Here is a 21,213-nt window from a genome sequence, read left to right as displayed (position 1 = left end):
CCTTAAGTGTTTTTTTTTTTTTATTGTCGCATACAGCAGTTGACATTCTGTAATATTTTTGAATAATTTCACCATTTTCAGAACATTATATTCACTCTGCAGGTAATCACAGAGGTCCCCTTAGGAAATCTATCGATTGGTCTGAATGGGCTGCGGTGTATGTATGTGTATTTGTAAACTGCCTGTCACCATGAATTTCTGGATGCCTGGGTATTAAAAGCACAATTTCAGGGGATGGAATGCAGAAAAAGTATTGGACAAAGAGACTGTTCCACGGAAAAGGGGCTGTAAAAGAAGCACTATGTGTTGGCTTTAAAATGCATCAATAATTGTCCTTTCGCTCTTTGCTCAGGAAGCGGTAGCAGGGAATAAGAATCAAATCAATTGGATTTGCCACCGTGTTAACAGTAACTATAGTAATGGATGAATGGTTTACTGTTTGTTTTATAAAGAATACCGAATAAGCTGTTCGTTAGTGAAGTTTTGAAAAAGGCACAACTTGTCACAACATGGAAGAAAACCTGGTTTCACCTGATAATCTCTCCAGCTAGTCTTGCTGTCTGATGACTGGGATCTTAGTTTGGTGTGTTGTCTACTTCCTGTTTTATTTTGAAGCCTATGTCATACCCCAGTCTTCCCACCTGTGTCATTGGGTCTCCGCCCTAATGTTAGTCATCTGTGGCTCATTTTCCCCTTATTTGTGTGCGCCCCATTCCTCTTGTGGTAGACTGGTTTGTCGTGTGTGTGAGAGTCTTCTGTATGACCTGAATCCGTTCCACGTTAGAGAGTTTTTGTCAACTTACGAACTCACAGACTGTGAGTTTTACCTGAGCCCTTCCTGATTTCACTTTCTGGTGTCCACTTGCCTGTATCATGATATAAAGAAGTTAAAGAAAGCAGTATATTTCTATATTATTTAATAGGAACATCTTTATCCAGTTTATGCTATGTATTTCATTAAGAACTATTTGTCTTTTCAGTTAACAGTTAAAGTTGGATTTCTGAACAGAAGTTTTAAAAAAGCCTATATGTCTCCCATATACATTAGTTTTATTAAACAACATCAGGAAGTGTTTCTTCATGAAAGGTCATGAGTGAATAATTAGCAACATTAAACCTCTTTATTGTGCACTGCTGATCTATTGGCTAGACACATTCTGTCCAGTCGTCATCTAGCTCCAATGTACAATTCCAATTACATAGATATTTATTTTATTATATCATCAGCTGTCTTTTCTGTTTCTGCTGATATGATCAAAAGCATTTATTACTAAGGCCCCATTCTTTGCTGCAGACCCTAATTGGGACCAGACCTGCATCATGGCTAACTTTTTTTATATTGCTTTTTATTTTGCTGAGCTCCTGAGGGAAGGACAGAGATGTCATCATTACTGGGTGGCAGACTACGGTCATGGTGCCCACAATGACTACTGAAGTCTATAAAGTGGTCAACCAGGCTTGTGGCCAAATAGCTGTCTCCTCTCTGTTTTCCATTTTTGAGTTCTCATCTGTCCACGTGACCCTGCGCAAAGTCTGCTCCCCCTGAATAAATTTGGGAAGCTAATGGGGGAGGACGCGTTGTGAAGACCTGGAAAAGGGCACCCCTTCCTCTTCTCCTCTGAGGAAAAAGATGGGAAAAGTCGTTGTGGTCAATTTTATTAACTTGGCTGACCTTCACACAAACAATTAACATTTACAGAAAACACAGTCCCTCCCATTATCTTCTTCATTTTCATCCTAATCTTCAACCTCACCACTAGCAGCATTGTCTTTTTTATTATTATTTTTTCCCTGCTTCTACAAGGACAATTAAATAGAGATGTAGAAAATTAATGGCAAACCCGTTGCATGTATTTTTAAGGCAATTGCAAGGTGATGTGAATAATTCAGTAGAAGGTCAGGCATCTGAAGGTCCCAGACATGTTCAGTAATTGTCTAAGGGCCACTACTGTCGCAGTAAACCAAGCCAGCAGTGAGCAGTGATTATGTGACCTTATCTGCTACTAGACTAGCAGCAAACCTCCATGCATTCTGACACAATGCAATCTGGTTTGCTAAAAATGCATATATGGAGTAAAATGTGTCTGTTTTCAGACCTATAAAACACAAAAGAACTCCTTCATTTAATATCTACATTATGAATTTACAAGCACACAAGATGCCTTAAAACTGAGTGTCTGTTCTGCCATCGCTCCAGAAAAGTGCGTAAAAGGTTTTTTTGTTTTTGTTTTTGTTTTTGTTTTTTTTGAAACTGCTAGCTAATCAGGTAAGTTGAATAGAGATACAATCAGCAGGTTCATTCTTTGCTTTACAGACCTACAGTGTTAGAGTGAGGTGATGTTTATCCTTATGTGTACAGATAATGATATTTGCATTAACAGTATCTCCCTGTGTTTGTGTTTGTGTACTCTCCCATTTGTAGAACCTGATAAAAAACCTGCCTGAGCAGAAAGAGCTGAGTGCACTAGCAGAACTAAAGGGTGAATATGAAGAGCTAGTAGAGTCGGAGCAGTTTGGTATTGTGGTGAGTATAATTTCCTTTTTGAATATCGGTTTAGTTAGGGCCATGAAATTAATAAATGTATAATTTAAATGGATACATCCCCATGAGTTGTACTAATGTTTAATTAAAATATCTAACTAAAGCATAAAAGATATATTTGATAAAAGCAGAAACTGAAAAAAAAAATTGGAAATGTAAGTAATGTCATAGACTGTAATTAAAAGAGAAGCACTTTTGACGCAGTTCACTCATTTCTGATTAGGATTTAGCATTTAGAACTCAGCCATATTTTGACATTAACTGTCAGTGTTGTCTCATGATAAAATAATACCCTAAGGCTATGAATCATGTCTGTCATAAAGTTCTTTGAAAAGCATACAACTGCAGTTAGCCATCTTGGTGATGCTTCCCAATCCCAAAATTGATTTACAATCTGTCAAAATATTTTGCTGTGGTTGGATAAATAATACTTGGGGTAATGTATTGCAGATTTTACCATTAGAAAATATGTTTAGGTTATTAAAAACAGCTGGATTGTCTGCCGATTTCTGTGTAATTAACATTTAATTATAGCTGTATTTGATAATGTAAAGTTTTTCCCAGTGTATTATTTTATGGCTGTACACGTTTAGATTAAGCAAGATTAAGCAACTTTTTTTTTTTTTTTTTTTTTCATTCAATAACTAAAAGAAACACATTTTTAGTCTTCACAAATATGGTTTTTATCAATTAATCTATGTTCCTTATTTAAAGAATGACACAGCGTATGACAGGTTGAAGTGTCGCACTGTAAATCTTTTTAAATAGAAGGAAAATATATCATCATGCTGTTCTGACCTTTCCGCTTAGTTACAACTGTAATTGCGTTTTAATTAACTGCTCTCACCATCCATTTGCCAAGTGAATACCCAGAACTTTCAGGAACTGTGAAGGTAAGTGTGATCTTAATTTTGCAACAAGATCAGAGAGGTACATTACAGAAATTGAAAAAGGTATGTTCAATTTGATCCAAGGGTTGCAGATGTGCCCCGTCTCTCAGGTTATTCTTTTCACTCTAAAGGCTTTTTTCTTTTTCTTTTTTTTTTTTTTTGCCTATGAGATTTAATGAAGCAGAGGGTGATAGTTTTCTTCATGATGTTATCAATGTTGTGATCATATACCTCCGAACTGATGAAGTAGCTTCTCAATACAGAGTTATTTAGTTCCCCTGGGAAATAAGCCATGTTCCAGCTTTTTCTCTGCCAGAGCTGTCACCACCGTGCTCACTTTCATTGTGATTTCTCCTTATAGGAATCAATTCAAGTGAGGGAGAGGGGAGGGGAGTGTATATGTGTGAGCATGTATGCATATGTGTGCACGGCAGCAATTTAGGTGGGTGGGAATGCTAGTGGTGAGGTGGGGGGGCTGTTGTGTCACAGATGACTTGCCCATACCGATGAATACGTTTAAATAGTAATGAAACATTATTGGCTGGATCTGAAGGTTGCCTTCAAGCACAGGATTATGCAGCAATCTGTAGAATGTGTCTGTGGTTGCCGCTCTGCCACACGTCTTACAGCCAAAACCCTATTTGTTTTAATTCCCTCTCATTTTCATATCTTTTTTCCCCCCATTTTTCTTGTTTGGGGTATTTTTATTTTTTTCCTATTCTTGGCTTCAGTGATTCCATTCCCAAGCCCACAAGTATTGATTGGGGCTGTTATTTATTCATGACAAATCTTTTTAATAGGTGGCTCTCTTATCCATATGAAAGTCAGGAATGAGGCAGGAAACAGGTTAATCCGATTTGCAAACGAGGGTAGTTGATTTTCACTTCATTAAAACTAGTCACAGCTGTAATTACACGAGTGATTCAACATGACAATGCTGGAAAGTGCCGCATATGATCTATAGGATTTTTATTTTTTTTTATTTTTTTTACATATATATCTACTGTAGGAATATGAAAACTTAATGTGGCAATGTGTGGCTGACAATGCTTTTTATAAAGCTTGTGAGGAGTCATGATGATTGGGGACTGTAATTTGAAGCTCTTTGTGCCTTTTTGCAGTTCACCTTTGAAAAAAGATTTATAAACATTATTTTCTGCATTGGCCTGTTTAGGTTTCTTGACTTACATATGTAAGACTGGCTCAAATGAAACAAAGGATTATATACTTACAGAGGGAGTCGTGTTACATGGGAACATTTTGGAGAAAAAACTGGAATAATTGATTAGAATGAATCAAAAAAAAAAAAAAAAAAATATATATATATATATAGATTGGCTGGCTATTAACCTGCACAGAATTTGGCATTTATTTTGAAAAATATGTGCCAATGATCATACGTGGCCATGTGAGAGTTGTCTCTATAGAAAATTCCTTCAGAAATGATAAAGTTGTCATTGTAGTAGAAACGTACTATGGAGCTGAAGTCCTGAGCTGAAAACTAAACAAACTGTACTCATTTCCAGTTTCTTGCAGGCTGAACAAGTTGCTGTTACACTGAACCTTGGTCACTTGGCTACTCTGGGTTGTTTCCAACGCTAACTGTTTCCATCACATTGTTTTCAGATGAGTTCAGTAAAGCTCCTACGGCCGCGTCTCAATGGCATCCTGTTCAAGCTGACATTCGAGGAGCAGGTGAACAACATCCGGCCAGACATCATGAATGTGACATTTGCCTGTGAGGAGGTGAAGAAGAGTGAGGGCTTCAAAAGGCTCCTGGAGTTGGTGTTGCTGGTCGGCAATTACATGAATGCTGGATCAAGGAATGCCCAGACATTTGGATTTAACATCAGCTTCCTCTGCAAGGTAACAGAAATTATGGTGTGAAAATATTTGAAACTTGAAGTTAATATGAAAGAAGATTTTTGAAAACATGATTTGATTTTAGGTAGTAGACATGATTCACATTATAAACTAATGCCGGTGCATGTGCATATATCAAAATGCCACAGTACAGACCCAAAGATTTAAAGTACGTCGATACAAACACCATAGGATTAGTTTGTTCCAATAAAGAATTCAGAAACAATCAGATAAAAAGGGTTCCAATGCAACAACAAATGAAACAAACTTTGAGACATGGAACTCAAGCCAGCAAAAGCAGCATCGATATTCATTGCCAGGTAAATCACACCATGCAAAGGTGTGAAGAGAGGACTGGCTGCCATGCACACACAGCAACACTAAGCACAACAAAGCTCTTGAAGCAGATCTGTTCAGCTCCACACACACAGACACACATACATGCACAGTGAGGCAAGACTCCTGAACTATGTTCTCAGAGGAAGCTTCCTTAAGCAAAGGTAACAGAAGCAAATGTCAGCCCCACTGCAGACAAAGCTGGGGTTACTCATGTCACAATGGAAACAGGGTGTTAAGCTTGGATTCCTGAATAGAACCTAATGCAACAACAGCATGGTGGTGTCACACGTTGCAACATGTTGTAGGAAAATAATTATTAATTATTTATATGCAAAAACTGGAATATATGCTGAAATAGGTTTTTTCCAGCAAACTGCATTAAAAAGACAGTCGTGTATTAATCCTAAATGTCACATTTATTCTCCTCTCTGAGAAAAAAAAAATGGCAGATTCAAATAATTTAAATTACATAAATTGTATCATACATCTTTGGGAGTAAAACAGATTAGGAAAACCCTCCATGGAACTTTTCCACACAGAAAAAAATCTTACCAACTGCCACCAAGTCACTATTAATATTCAACATTTCTTAATGCCAGTGTTTTATAGGATAAAGATCCAGCATGTATATTGTATATCTACAAAATGAGCTGCATGTGAACAGATACTATTTAACTGAGGGCCAAACTAATTTGACTTTTTTGTGGTGTCGCTTGTGACTAGATTTGGCACCATGTTGTTGCGTAGCACAATATTATCATCTCATCTAGCTGCCGATTAAAAATTATGACAATATTTATCGGGCAGCCGACGGAGTTCTCTGAGAACTCGTGGGGGTGCTGATGCAGGGGCAATCCTCCTCTGTGCAATTCCTGTGTTTGCCAAGCAAGCTGCAGGGATTAACAACTGAAAAAAGTAGCAAAATACATCATTTATGCTTTTTATGTTTTTTTTTTTTTTTTGTTTGTTTTTTTTTAACACATCTTTTTCAAAGTCATTATCCTCAGTGTCTCAATATCACAAGAGGAAAATAAGTAAAAAAAAACAAAAATGATATCCCTTCCAGATTTATGTCAAATGGATCAGTCACGTCATGTAAAAACACTTGAAGCTCGGCTTTTTCCATTAGGGTGACCTAAGTGTGAGGGCCATAAGCCACCGCCTTACATGCATATTTGAAGCTTCAGCAGTTTTGCAAGTTCCATGTGTGAAAAGGGTTTTAGTATGGTGTATCCAGCGTGCCTTTGGAATTTCTGCAAGCTGACTGAATCACTGAGGAGTGTCAGTGTAGGGGCTGGTAATGCCTCAGGGGGCTGATTGGGCCATTATTGATGGACAAGGAAAAAAGTCTGCTTTCTCACTTTAGTCAATCAAGTAAATGGCCCCCTGGGTAGCAGGTCTAGGGTACCTAATTGGCTCATCAGGGAGGAAGACGTTGATGACGGGAATGAGCTGCAACAGGAAGGGCACAAGCTGGCCCACCTTCAGCCCTCCACTGCAGCCCCTCGCCCCACCAAGGACACAAATCTCCTGGGAGACCGCTCGGTCACATCCACTCAGGCAGCAGTGAAATGTGGACTTCATGATGTCATTCTGTGAAGAAGAACCTATGAACAAATTGCAACAAGACCATTGTTAACCTCATATGCAAGTGTTTTTGCACTTGCACTTATAGTATCGTTACCACATGGCAACGATTTAGTTCAATTGAAGTAGAACAGAGCAGGCTATGAAGGCACTTGACTTGCTAAGAAGTCACCTACCAGGGATTAGTGTGATATTGTGTCCTGCTTTGAAAAATGAAAAAAATTCAAATTTTCCTCCAAACACCATTGTGTTGCTGATGTCTTCAGCAACTATGTTTGTATTAGGAAGTAGGTGATCTCTACGGTTGTTGAATGCACAGAACAGAAGTTGTTGTTGTTGGGTTTTTTTTTTAATTAACGCCCTTCTTTTCTTCTTCTCAGATCACATAATATTAAGTTATATGTGCCAGTATATAGTGTCTCTACCCTGTTAAGTTAAATTGAGAAATCACAGACAGACAATCCCTTTGTTACTGTGAGGGCTCTTTGTTCCCATTGCTACGTCTTCACTTATTAACTAATTATTGTTTTATTTATTTATTTCCAACATAGAAAAAAGTGGAGTTTATTGTAATATACCAATCGGAGTACCCCATGTTTTGTAATGTATGGTAGTATCTGTAGAGGGATGTGGGAATAATGATACCTCAGGGCAATTTATGTTATGTAGGATTTAATGACATCAGTGCTCAGTACTTTCTTTCAGGAACACTGTAATGAAGAATGATTTTCCACTGACTTCAAATGGACATATTTATTTGAAGGAGCGGCTTTACACAAATAACACTGAGCTCTCTCATTAAAACATAACGTGTAAGTAGTGGCAGCAAGATAAAAAAATATTAATTTCACAGTACACAAAAAGTGACACCTTCAGTGTTTTTTTTTTTTTTTTTTTTTTTTTTTTTTTGTTTCTGTAAATCAACACTCAATAAGTCATAATGATAAAATGAAAACAGGATGCATTGATGCAATCCTGTCTATCTCTGCAGGCAGTTTCTACCTCTTGCTTTGGATTCTGTTCTGACTCACTGTCAGCTGGAGACCTAAGTGTGTGCTTCTCCACATTATGTTCAGTCAGGTAAATTTGCAGGTGGATGCTGATCAAGGTGCCAAAACATCTCAAAGATCATTAAAAGAAATTTTTGGCACTTATCAAGAGTTTTGGCAACAGTTAAGTACTTACACCAATGTCATTTTTTATTCTTTTCTTTTCAGTAAATTTGCTGCAATTTCTAAAATTCTATTTAGATTTTTATTTGTATTTTGGAATAATGCTTCAGCATAACAGACACTGAAAAAGCTGAGGTGTTGTGAATGACTCTCTGAATGGTCTGTATATGGGTGTTTTAAAGAAAAGATCTGAAGTGAAACTTAAGGTAGCCTTACGGTAGCCTAAGCTCTTGTATATCAAAGCTGAAGAACTCTGTTGGTAAAAGCCCTTTCCACTTTCAGCTTCTAGTACAAACTTTGAAATAGCCAGGACAGGGGATGGACTAGGATAACAGATGGTCCTGGGCTTTGGCGAAGAACAGCTCAATACAAACAGTCCAGATAGTGCACAACCAGACGCACAGTTCTCACGATACCTTAAAGCTGCACTGATTGAAATTCCCGATGTAAAATAGTGTGAAAACAACATCAGTGCCTTTGGTTTTACCAAGGGAACCCCCGCCTCTACAACTTCAACTGAATGTGTTACACTACTGGAACATTTTATTTTAACACAACAGTATCTTTTCCTTTTTTGACTATGAATTAACTTTAACTGTTTTGTTTTTAATATTAATTTTTTATTTTTTTTCTGCAAAAGATGCCACTGTCAGCGTAATATGCATTGTCTTAAAGCTCAGTTTTTTTATGTAGATACAGTTATGAACATAAAATATAATTCAAAGCACAGAAACATATTTAAATAGTTTAATCAACTGCTTCATTGGTTGATGTTAAAGCCATGTCTTTCAATTACATTTTATTACTGACACAATGGAGACTATATAATAAACTGAAGATTTAAGATGTACTACAATACGATAATTATTGTTTCAGTCAGAGCTGGTTGTTAATATTCACAGTTCTTTTTCACAGTTCACTCTATTGTATATCACTAGTATTAATTAGCAGCTGGGATTGGCTTACCAGACATACACTTTTTTTAGTGTGACAGGTTTGGGCACAACAACAAACAAATGAAAATTTTAAATCCATAAAATTAAGTTGTGATTACCAAATGTGCACAAATGATTGATGCTGGTCTAAAAGGGTGTGCCTGTGTGCGTGTGTAAGGGCAGATCTTGCACTTCCTGTAATTGTAACGGTTACCTAAAGATGTGTGAGTGTGTGACCGCGTACACACTTGTGTTTTCATGTGCATGTGTGAGGATGTCATACTGCAGGCTGTTTATAGCACAGATATAATCAGTATGAGTACACAGAGGTAGGTTGTGCTAATTAGGTTTCCCAGCATGCCATTCAAACAGCATGGCAATCGCAGTGGGGAATGAATACGGAACAAGCTTCCTATGCGCTGATGTGGAGACTGGCTCCTGTCTATGAAATCAGACACATGCAAACACAGGAAAGTGTTTGTTTCATTCAGAACCTTCTGGCTCGCTGTTCTTTCATGTTCATGGTTGTGGTATCATTTTAAGCGCATATGTATTCTAAAGGCATGTGTTTGTTTTTGCTTAGCTGTCTGTAATTGGATGAGGAAACCTGCCACTGCAGGTCTCATCATAATATAGCTTTATTTTATGTCCTCTTCGTGCACAGTTTCTATCCAGTCCCTCATTTGATACTGACTCAACCATTAAGTGGTGCCTAATACATGCAGATCCTTATTTTGCTGGCCATGTACTTTGTTGCTGTATTCCTCAGAGGGCACAACTAGACTCATTTCTGAAATTTGTTTGTGATCTTACTAGTTCCCATCAAGTAGCTATTACGCATGTTCACATTTAAAGTAAAAAACACATTTCAACTACTAAAATTAGCTTCATAACCATTTCACTTTATTTTAAATCATCAAGAGATAGTTATAGTCTCCATGACTCAAAGAGGACGTCACTGTTATTTTGCTTTTATCAATCACAACATCTACAATTACATTTATGTTCAATTTCAAAAACAAATTATCTGCTGCTGTTAAAAGTGTGACTGGAATGTATTTTAAAGTAATGTGCATTTTTGCTCTGATCACCAGCTTTTTGAAAGAGAGACATACAGACTTTCTTTATTTCTGCAGGATATGCCGTGACATTATTTCTTCTAGTCGACTCAGGAATACAGGCATTACTTTCATCTCGTTTGGATTTTATATCTTCTGCTGAACTCAAAACGTTTGCCTCCAGAAACGTCTTGCAGGTCAAACTGGACTTACTACACCTTTATCAGACAGACTGTGCAGAAGGTGTAGGTAGAGAGCTCGTACTTGCACAGTTCATTAGGATATGCACTTGCATCGCAACGGTTGTGGGTTTTTTGTCAATTAATTTGCTCTGTGATTTAGATGGTCTTCGTACTGTATTTCTCTGTGGCTTCACTGAGCCTCATAATTATTGCCAAATGGATTGGATTTTTCTAAATGTTTGGGTAGATCAGATAATTCAACAGAGATATAGCAGTCATTAAACCCCCGTGTAGTATTTTTTGAGAAATGAATGAATATAAGAATGTGGGTTTATCTGACATTTTCTCTTTTTCTTTTTAGCTGCGAGACACTAAATCCATCAGTCAGAACACAACACTTCTTCATTTTCTGGCTGAGAAGTGTGAGGAGAGTCACGTGGAGATGTTGAGATTTACTGAGGAACTGGAGCATGTGGAGAGTGCCAGCAAAGGTATGTTGGTGTCTTAATGCAGAATGTCGGACTGTTGGTGAGTAGCGTTGTCTCGCAGTGAAAAAGGTTCTGGGTTGGACTCCCGGGCCTGTGTGGGTTTCCTCCGCCACTCCAGCTTTCGCCCACAGTCCAAACACATGCACATGTAGGTTGATTGGTGACTCTAAATTGTCCAAAGGTGAGTGGGAGTGGGTGTTTGTCTCTGTATGTCGGTCCTGCTGGCCGCCTGTCCAGGGTGGCCCCACCCTTGCCAGGAATGTTAGCTGGGATTGGCTCCAGCACCCAGATGACCTTAATAGATAAGCAGTTGAAAATGAATGAATAAGTCGCATTATTTGGTAATTTCTACAGTCTGGGCACTAAGGACTTCACTGTTACATCCATAAATGCAACACAGTTTTAACCCTGAATTGGAACAGTTGAATTTAATCAAGAATTTATTTTTTATTTCCAACACATTTTTACACTTTACTTAGTTTCATCCTTTTTCATCCTTTAATGACGTTTAGAGGTCTCTCTTCGTGACAAAAATAGAGCTGTATGTCTGACCAAACTGTCATTCAGCCTGTCAATAAACTAATTCCACTCTAATTCCATACTCAGGCATTGGGTGGAATCCCTGCAGGCTTATTTACTTTGTTAGTCTCATAATTGGTTATTTAATCTAATTCAGTTAATTATGCATTTGACTGAGGCTGCCAACCATTGTGTAAGTGCACTGAATAGTCTTCGTGCTCTGTATATATTTAGATGTCTATAAGTACCATTTTTGAATTATACCAACATTGTCCTATTATGACAGTTAATCATTACAGGAGAAGTCAGTTAACTGACTGAGGCCAAAAATTAAATGACTCTCCCACATAATCATCCAACTATTCAAGAGATGACAAGAGTAAAAGTTTACTTTCAGAAAGATAAATAGGATACTGATACTTTCAACTGATCAAATTGTGAATACTATAACTGTGATATTTTAAGACACTGAAAGAGTTGAATTACAGTTTTAAAATAAGTTAATTTCTTTTCTTTGTAGTACAAAAGCATCCACCACTTCTTTTTAATTCCATATACGTTACTGTGACTGGCATGTTTATTTTAGTACTTTAGAGAAATGAGCCAAGGCATATCTCACAGGCATTTGTGTCACAAAGTGATTGAAAATGATGCACACACCTTATTCTGTCTGTGCTGTTAAATCTGGAAGAGCAGTCCAGCATCACAGAAACATTTTCCCATAATCATTAGCTCTTCTACAAGCTTTGTGTATCATGACCAAAAGAAAAATGTATTAATGGTTCCTTTATTCACGGAACATTCTTTACATGAGGTCAAATACCACTCTCACATGATAGTCTCCTCTGATGGAGGCTTTTTTTTCTTCCACATTTCTAATTAACATGCATGTCTCATGGTTCATATCTGGCGGAGCAGTGCTTTGAATGGTTAGATTGCTTGTTCCACTCAACCTGTATGTGTGTTTGAAAGAGCACAGAAAATACTGACTGTAATTTATTAAGTACCCCCAGTTTGGAAGATCATTACTGCTGATTTAAAATATTATTAGATGTTGCCATGGGATTCATATTAAAAAATTCAACTGTTTAAGTAATACATTAAGTAAATGTTTGTGTAATACCAACACAAATGACGTGTGATCGAATCTGTGTAAAGCCTGCTACCGTCGCGCTGTGACACGATGACGTGGTTTGATCCCAATGTCGTCAAACTGCCATCTACTACAAATATTCCTCATTGATAAATGTAATCAGGCCTAAATAATTGGCCTAGAAAATCATAATTTTCCTTCCATTCATTGCCTGCTTCATATTTTGTCCTCCAGTGCACAGTTTGTGGAAGAAATTGGATTGCCACCTTGCTGTTATCTTGATCTTGACGCAATTGTTATTTAATTTAATTATGTTCACAAACAAAAGTGGTGCATTCACATTCAAAGTGGTGCATTGATTTGATTCCTAATTATTGTTAATTGCATCACTGGTGATTCCATTTTTTGTCTAGTGGCCTTCTGCAGCATTTAGTGATAATGGCTCCATGTAGCAATAACAGCCTGTTTCAGTGCTTTTATTCTGAATGAATGCATATATCTGCTGCTACCTCCCTAAATATATGTTCATATGAAATGGATCACTGGCACATTTAACTGCAGTGTGAAAGCAATTGCTCATGCTTGACAAAAAGACCCCGACCAAAACATTTTAACAAACATATTCTGTTTTTGCCCGCAGTGTCACTATGGTCAAAACACATATTTTGTGTGTTTTGTGCACGTGTTGTATAGCGTTACCTCTCTATCTATTTATTTAGATGTAAACACTATATAAAGATATCAGTTTTATCTTTTTAAAAAGCTTGGTCATCATATAAAAGACTATTGTGTATCTTATTACATCTGTCCGTTGACATGCCTGAGAGGAAATCGTGGCCTGATGGAGCTCGAGGTTAACAATAACTATGTTCGGCATGTAATGAAGTTCCCACAGGAGAGTTCTCCTCTCTCTTAGGATTCCGCCATTATCAAATACTATCTGTATTAGGGCCATTTTTGATTAAACTTCACATTATTATGTAAGGAGGCAGGGGCAGCTGTCTGCAGATGTTCCATGTTTGATCTGGATGAGGGGGGAGGGCCTGTTTTTTTTAATAATTTTCTGGTGCTACATGGCTTCAATGCAGAAAATAGCTGCATGTTACATTTGTGAGAAGCATGATGCAATATTGAACCTTTACCATCTGACACTGTTCTGGCATCTTTTCTCACGCTGCTTTATAACATAGTGGAAGCAAAGTATGATCAAAGTATGATTTGTGTAACTTTCAGTAATCGTAGTTGATCAAATCATAAAATGAGAATGAGATTAGTAGACATGGACTTCACTTCATGAAGGCAATTAGCATGCAGTCAACTACTTCTTTGATGCAGCCATTTTAATATTTCTCCAAAATATACATAAATATGCTGGAAACTAAACTATTATTGTGGCTCTGCTGTACAACTACTGTAACTGAAATCTTTATGAGCAAATTAATGTATAAAAAGAATGCAATGAAGTCTAATATAGAGCAGTACTTTTAATTTGGTAATTTTGACAGTGACAAGGCCATCACATATTAATTACCTCCATCAATGAGTTATTTCAGTCTTTTGTTTTCATGTAATGCAGTTCAATTTGGTAACGGGCTGAGGAACAAGCGATTGCTTTTGGTTCATATATCCCTTTATTTCAATGTTTTTCTCTAACTGCGCTTTCGTTTTTTGCAATAGTCCCTGTATTGAAGATTTTCATATCATGTGCTGAAAATAAAATTATCAAGCTATCTATTTTCAAATAAATTGATAACGTTTGTATAAGTGCGGAGAATAAGTGTACAAATACATCATAGACAAAAAAATTAGCTATTGATTAATTTTTGTGCTTTAACTGTATAAACCATAAACGCCACAAATTCGGCGAAACTTTCATTTCAGGTTGAATTGTTATTTGTTTAACATGTTTTGAACAGTGAAGAAGTGCCCTGAGGTCTTTGAAAGAAGAAAATGCTGCTATATAGTTTCTATCAAAACTACCGATTGATGAATGCTGGTGAATTCATTGTAACCAGCACAACCAACAAGGACGAGAGCTTGAAATTATTTTTCACAAGCATCAACAGTAGCTCTTTTTCTCCACACAATGAGGAGCTACAGCAGAGACTACATTTTTGTAGACTCACAATCTTTGTAAAAGCCTGGCAGCGAGATGGATCCCAAACAACTTATTGAATTCTATTTGTTATCATTGTACAATCTTCAAGCTAGATACTGAATGCTGTTGAAAATTTTGCCTTGGCACAAACGCAACAGGTTTTCACCATTACAAAGGCTACAAATAAATCCAAATATTTGGCTGTGCCCCAAATCAATATTTGTCCCTTGACAACAATACATAATTTAATAAATATATATATATGAACAGTAAAGTCGCAACAATGCATGATGCATGAAATGTATATGTATTAGAAAGTGTAAAAGACTGCAAATTTAGCCCTTAAATATTATTAAATATATTAAATATGCTTTTGGCAGGTCATAAGAACAAATTGTATTATGACAATGAAAAACATCACATTTATAAGGTTGTATTACCTATGGCCTTGCTTATAAATGGGCTTTTTGGAAATAGTTGCATTGATCATGGTGGAACAAATCAAAGCAAAAAAAAAAAAAAAAAAAAATCATTAACCAACAATCCACCCTGGCAGAATTTTTGATTAAATTGATGTCATCACTTAGTTTCTCATCTCATAAAACGTTTTAGTTATTGCTGTTATTTTCTTTTTAAAATTTCCAATATAGCTTGTAGGTAGAAATATGTTCCAGATCAGAAAAAAATCATCAAGAATTTGGTCTATTTTTAAGACATGAGGGCTGTTGTCCTAAACATCCTTCATCAAATGAAACTTGTTGCCTCCCCCTGGTGATAAAAAATTAACCTTGATTATTGGTTTTGTATCCAAGCTACATATTTCACTGTGAGCTCCATGTCTCTGTCAGCAGGAGATTTGTAGCCTCTCCTGTCACCATGTCGTATTCAATCTCTACTGATAAATCACTTTGAGGGGTGAAGGATTTGAAGGCGGTGTAGGTAAATAAAAGGGGCTCAGGCCTCCTCTTCAGTTATTGTTTCAGTGGCACGGGAAAGTACACAGGAGAGAAACTGCATTTCCTCAATGCTGGTAACGATTCATATTTATGAGCTAGTTTAATGATGTATTCATTTAATATTATGTTGATCCTTAAATTTAAACAGTGAAGCAGGCAGGTCTGTGGCAAACAGGTGTCTTATCTGATTGACATCCCAAAAGAAATACAGATCAATCTTGATTAAACTGGTTTAAAAAGCAGTTCCTACCAACCACTCATCGGTCGGACAGCTCGAGCTCTTTTTGTATCTCGCTGTCTCTTTCTTTAAGGAAACACAACGAATAAGGGTCTACTCAATACTGAACCAATACGGTGCGCACTGTTTCAATTATATGCTGTATATTCAACCAAAAAAGAACTATTTGATAAAGACTAAAAAATACTTGGACTGTAGTCATCACTTCTTTTATTTGCATACCCCTGACCTCATCTTAATAACAGTGGCAAAGCCTTGAGAGAAGTGTGATTGGCCAATTTGCCTTGTTAAATGCTCCCCAGAGATGAATATGTGGGGCCCGACAATGGGAACTAAGTCTGTGTGGTGATTCCACTCAATCAGTGGTGCAGTGACAATCTGTCGTGACAATCCGGGAAAAAAGGAAATATGACACAAATGTTCTCATAAATCTATTTAGTATAAGGCATAGCCAAGGGCAAAGTACTTTGGAGCCTGTAAGAGAAAAAATGGAAAATGAAGGGAGAAAAAAAAAAGATGAACTCTGAGGATATTAATACCACTGTGAATATATCTATTATCCACATTCATTTCAAGGCACTGCAGCATAATAAAGCAGTGCCCATTTCCCATTTAAACTCCTCGCAGTACTTGGCTCTGTATTACGTCGACAAAATGCCTTTCTGGATGGGGTGGAATACTGAGGGGATCATTTGTCTTTTGGTTTCGGTGGAGTTGCAGGGAATCATGGGGCTGAGAGGACATTCCCTCATGCCAAGCTAGAGAGCTCCCTAAAGTCAGCTGCTGTAGCTTTAGGAAAAATGGATATAATTCAAGCCAAACACTGGTGTACTAGAGTTCATGCAGAAATGTGAAGTGTTTTAAGGAAAAGATGTTTTGCCTTTGACTGAAACTGGAGATTTCATGTTAGGTTGAAGCAACTTCAGTTACTTCAAAGCTTACGTGTTGACAAACAATTACAAAACTGATGACAGAGGAGATGTTGAGGGGAAAAACGCAGGGAACATAATTTATGTATAATTGTATAAAAATTGTGTTTTGTCATTAGTCAAGAGGTGTATGAATGGAAACTAACAGGGCATTACTGTGGTCCATTAGTGTATTCAGTAACACCCTGACTTCAGCCAGGCTTCCAGGAGAAGTTGATGGCTGCGATCAAGGAACTGATAGGAAATTTCAAATTCATATTTTTTTTTCATCTACACTTATAGATTGCCTGCACAATGTGAAATGTAATGAGCTCCTGTGTACACAGGGAAGGAAAGCTCTGCTTACCTACAGTAGTTCTGCAGCTCTGTCTCTGTTGTGGTTAACAACCCGGCAGATTTTTGTTGTCATTTTAATATCTGGCCCCTCCTTTTTCAATTTCAGTATTTGCTTTACTCTCATGTACCGCTGTCCAAATTAATAACTTGTATGACTGTTGTGATATGCTGTCTTTTGGACAAGGAGGAATGCTATAGATGTAGCCGCCAACAACTTTTGTAGAAATTAATAAATAAAGTATTTCACAGTCAGTGAAATTTCCCTTCTTAGATTTGTAGTCAAACTTTCCCAGTCTCCTTTAGAAGTAATTGAATGACAATCTGATTTAGGTGCATATTAATATCCTCAATGGGAATTCCATTTGCCATTTAATCGCAAGAATTAATTGGGTGTGATATTAGTCTCACAATTGTTCAGCATTTCAATTTTATTGCAATTTATAAAGTGGGGAACTGCATGTAGGTGAACATAAAGACAGTTTTCTAAATTGGAATATTTTTACAGATATGCACTTTTCATCTTTTGTTCCTTTTGTAGCTCGTGTAATATCAGCCCCACTTTTTCAAATGAGACCCTAGGCAGTGTTCGTCATGTTGGTAAAGTGGCCACAGGATCAGGCCCCAGGGATGCTTTCAAAGACTCTGAGATTGCAGTGCTTCCCTTACAATCTGACTAAGATATAGAGGATCTACAAGGAAGAAAAAATAAGAAAAATCTAAATCCAAAAGAGCAGAGCTGGCTGAGCCATACTACACACAGGATGACTTGAAGCTGGAGCCACTAGTTCCAAAAAATCAGCACCGAAGAAACAAAAATGTTCCTGTTTGTTTTGTTGTGGTTAAGCTAAACTTCATTGAAATTGAAATGAACTCTCAAAAGAAAGCAGTTTGAAAATGCTTATCAGTGTTCAACAGTGGGATTAGATATACTCGAAAATTTTGATATCAGAGTAGAGAGAAAAAAGAAGTCATGTCATAGTGTGAGTGGACGCTCAATTTTGTTATGTTTGGGGTTTCCGGCTTTCACTCTGTCAAGTTATCAAAGTTTGAAGTAATGTCAATGATCGTTAGTTTGTTTCCACCAGAGTGCCCTGCTTGTGTTCTACACCTTTCCTTCTATCATTTGGTTCCCGTTTTTAGTAGCTAAGCACTAAGCAAACTCTCTTCGGAAGCTTTTCATGTTTGAGAACTCATCATTTATACATCTAAGGAATTTAGCAAAGGGTAGTTGTATTATTGAAGCCACAGCCCTCGACAGTCTTTGGAGTCCTGAGACCCAGATTTCCAGATGATTTGACTGGACATCTTGTGCATTGCTGCACACTTATTTATTTATTTTTTCATTAGTGTTTGCAGGTTTTAACTATCACACTGATACCAACACACCATTTTCTTGAAAAAAACTTTAATGATTGACATGCTGACAGGAGTAAACTAAAGTTTACAAACCTTGCTGAATTATATCGGTGCACTCAAGCGTTAGTCAATATAAAATGTCAGTATGACTAGAAATGGAAACAATTTCCTCTCCGGTTGTTTAAGGTATACTCATCCCTGGACCCTGAAAGTGATAGAGCAGGATCAGCGAGGCCAGCAGTGTAAATGGACAGTCTGTCACAAAGAATATTAGGAGCAGGAAACAGACCTGTCTAGCTACCCCAGCCCAGGATGAGTGATGAGCTCAAGAGAGTTTCCTTTTTTCTTTATTCTTTTTTTTTTTCTTCACTTCATGGTGGATGAGTAGTTCATTGTGAGACCAAAACAACTGTTCTCTCACTCTTCTTCTTTTTTTTCCCTCCTCCTGTCCATCGGTCTTTCCCTCCACCTCTGATTTCTTACATCACCACTTTGGCCATCCAGTATGAATGTACACAGAGATAGACACATGCAGGGAGGCCAGCCGCCCTGCTTAGCATCAGGCTCCAATCCGTGACAGCAGATTTCAATGAGAGCTGACAATGTGACCAGAAATGAGAATAATGTTGTTTGCCAGCCTAGAAATTCAGCCTGTCACAGTAGACCATTTCCCATGCTGGGGGTGTTCCATGAGCTGAGGTGAACAAGGAAGCTCCATTTTAAATGTAACTCTTGTTTTTCGCCACCATCTCAGGAACTCAACCAATACAGATTAAGATCATTGTAGTATTTTCAGGCTGTATCAACAGTTGATCAACAAACTGTTCTAGCAGCTCATCGGGCTAAACAGAAATATAAAGAATTTTAAACGCGCTCAGATCATTCAAACACTGCCTCGTACAAAGTCCTGTTTAATGGCACACAGTGACTGAACTCAGCAGGAGCAATTCCTAAGGGAGCGCAAGTAGCTAGGCAGTATGCTTTTGGAGTAGAGAATGCCACTCAGAGCGCCAGTGGCACATGGGATAGCAGCATGGTTTAGACTCATCACCAATGACTTGTCCCATCTCCTCACATTACCATGTGATCATTAAAACATCCAGGGTTTGGTAAGATTCAAGCTGCTGGATGTTGCTCAGTTGAAAAATGCATCAGAGCCATGTGGTTCCCACATGAAGACCTCGCTGTGCTGCGAACGAATCTTTTTTTTTTTTTCTTGTTCTTAGAAAAACAGTCAAATATTCTATCAATTTTTTTCCCCAAATCATTACTGGTGTTTTCTTATCTCATGCACAATATACCCCTATTTTACAAGTTAATACTTTCAAAACCTTGGCTTTATTTTTACTGAATATTTTTGAATGTATTGACTACTCCACTGGTTTTAATGGTAGAAGTTTGCTTGTTTGTTGAGTTTCCGGAGAGAGGCAGCTTGGGTTTAAGAGTTGCAGTGGATTCCAACAAAAAGAAACTGCAAAAATCTAAATGTTTACATAAAATTCTCCAACCTCCTGTGCACCCTAATCCTGCTTTGTAATTACAATGAGCGATTGATAGCTATAAGGATAGATTAGCAACCAATCTTGGTCTGAACTATGCAATCATTAACAGGATGACAAAACTTTTATCACAGCGTTGGACATATCAGTACCATGTCAATGCAGTTCCAAGTGATTAACATCTCCAGTGATTGATTTAACAGTGCAGGATTACAGAGTTACAGAAATCCAATGTGCATTGATGAACATACGTGACAAGACGTGAGACAGACACAATGGTTTTGACCTGATATGGACTCGTTGAGCACCTGTTGTGCCGTGTTACTGAACTTCAGCAGAGGACACTGTAGTAAACACTGGGGAACTTGGAAGTTGTCTTCATGAAGACGCTTGTGATAGCATGTCTGTCAGGGGATTCTGATAAGTAAGATAATGATGAGGGTTGTTGCACAAATGAGCAGGAAATTGAGTTTTCTCTGTGGTGATCCCTGCACCCTCCAGATAAGGCTCTGTTGAGGCATTACAATAACAAGTGCAGGGATTTGTAATATTGACTCAGTGAAAGAGTGTAATCTCTACAGTACAATATGCCTACCCTATTTAGGATTTATGTTGTGTGCTTATGTGATGGTTCAATGGTGAGATCTATATAAAAGCTTGCCAAATAGGTATCATAATATTGTTAAAAAGTGAATTTAACATTAACCTGAAATGTTCTTCCAAGTTCTTCACAAACCACTTCTTATTTTTTCTGAGAAGAAGTGATACAGAAAAGAAGTAATACTGCTTTTTAGCAGAAGTGGGAAATCAATTTTTATTATATAGTCCTGGGTTGACTGATTTTGTTTTGTCTCACTTAATTAAAATTCATGGAAAAAGACTGAAGACTGGCAGAACAGAGAAACTCTTGAACTGTTTGCCATTACTGTTATTGTTATTTTAATTTCTCTTCCCAGTCTTCATCCAAATGCCATCTCATAGTAACCTAATATTAATGACTATGTTGTGTAGGATTGCAAAACGGGATAATGTCAAACAAGAGGAAAGTGAAAAAAACACAGAAAGAAAATATAAACTGGAGAATTAATGGTCTAAAATCTATGCCTGAAGAACTATGCCCAAGGAAAATAGTC

At 37.4% G+C, this 21,213-nt stretch overlaps 1 protein-coding gene across 2 annotated transcripts in view; it reads left to right on the top strand.

Annotated features, from left to right (window-relative positions):
* The window catches only part of diaph2 (diaphanous-related formin 2), a 338,700-nt gene that overhangs the window by 203,022 nt on the left and 114,465 nt on the right, over positions 1 to 21,213 (top strand). For both annotated transcript variants that reach the window (XM_029511765.1, XM_029511766.1), the window contains exons 20-22: positions 2,423 to 2,524; positions 5,059 to 5,298; positions 10,930 to 11,059. In XM_029511765.1, coding sequence (XP_029367625.1) covers positions 2,423 to 2,524; positions 5,059 to 5,298; positions 10,930 to 11,059 — 472 coding nt within the window. The remainder of the gene's footprint in view (positions 1 to 2,422; positions 2,525 to 5,058; positions 5,299 to 10,929; positions 11,060 to 21,213) is intronic.

This window comes from Echeneis naucrates, chromosome 10, assembly GCF_900963305.1.
Source record: "Echeneis naucrates chromosome 10, fEcheNa1.1, whole genome shotgun sequence".
In the NCBI taxonomy this organism is placed as follows: domain Eukaryota; kingdom Metazoa; phylum Chordata; class Actinopteri; order Carangiformes; family Echeneidae; genus Echeneis; species Echeneis naucrates.
The sequence above is the reverse complement of the archived record's forward strand: the minus strand, read 5'-3'. Positions and strand labels throughout refer to the sequence as shown.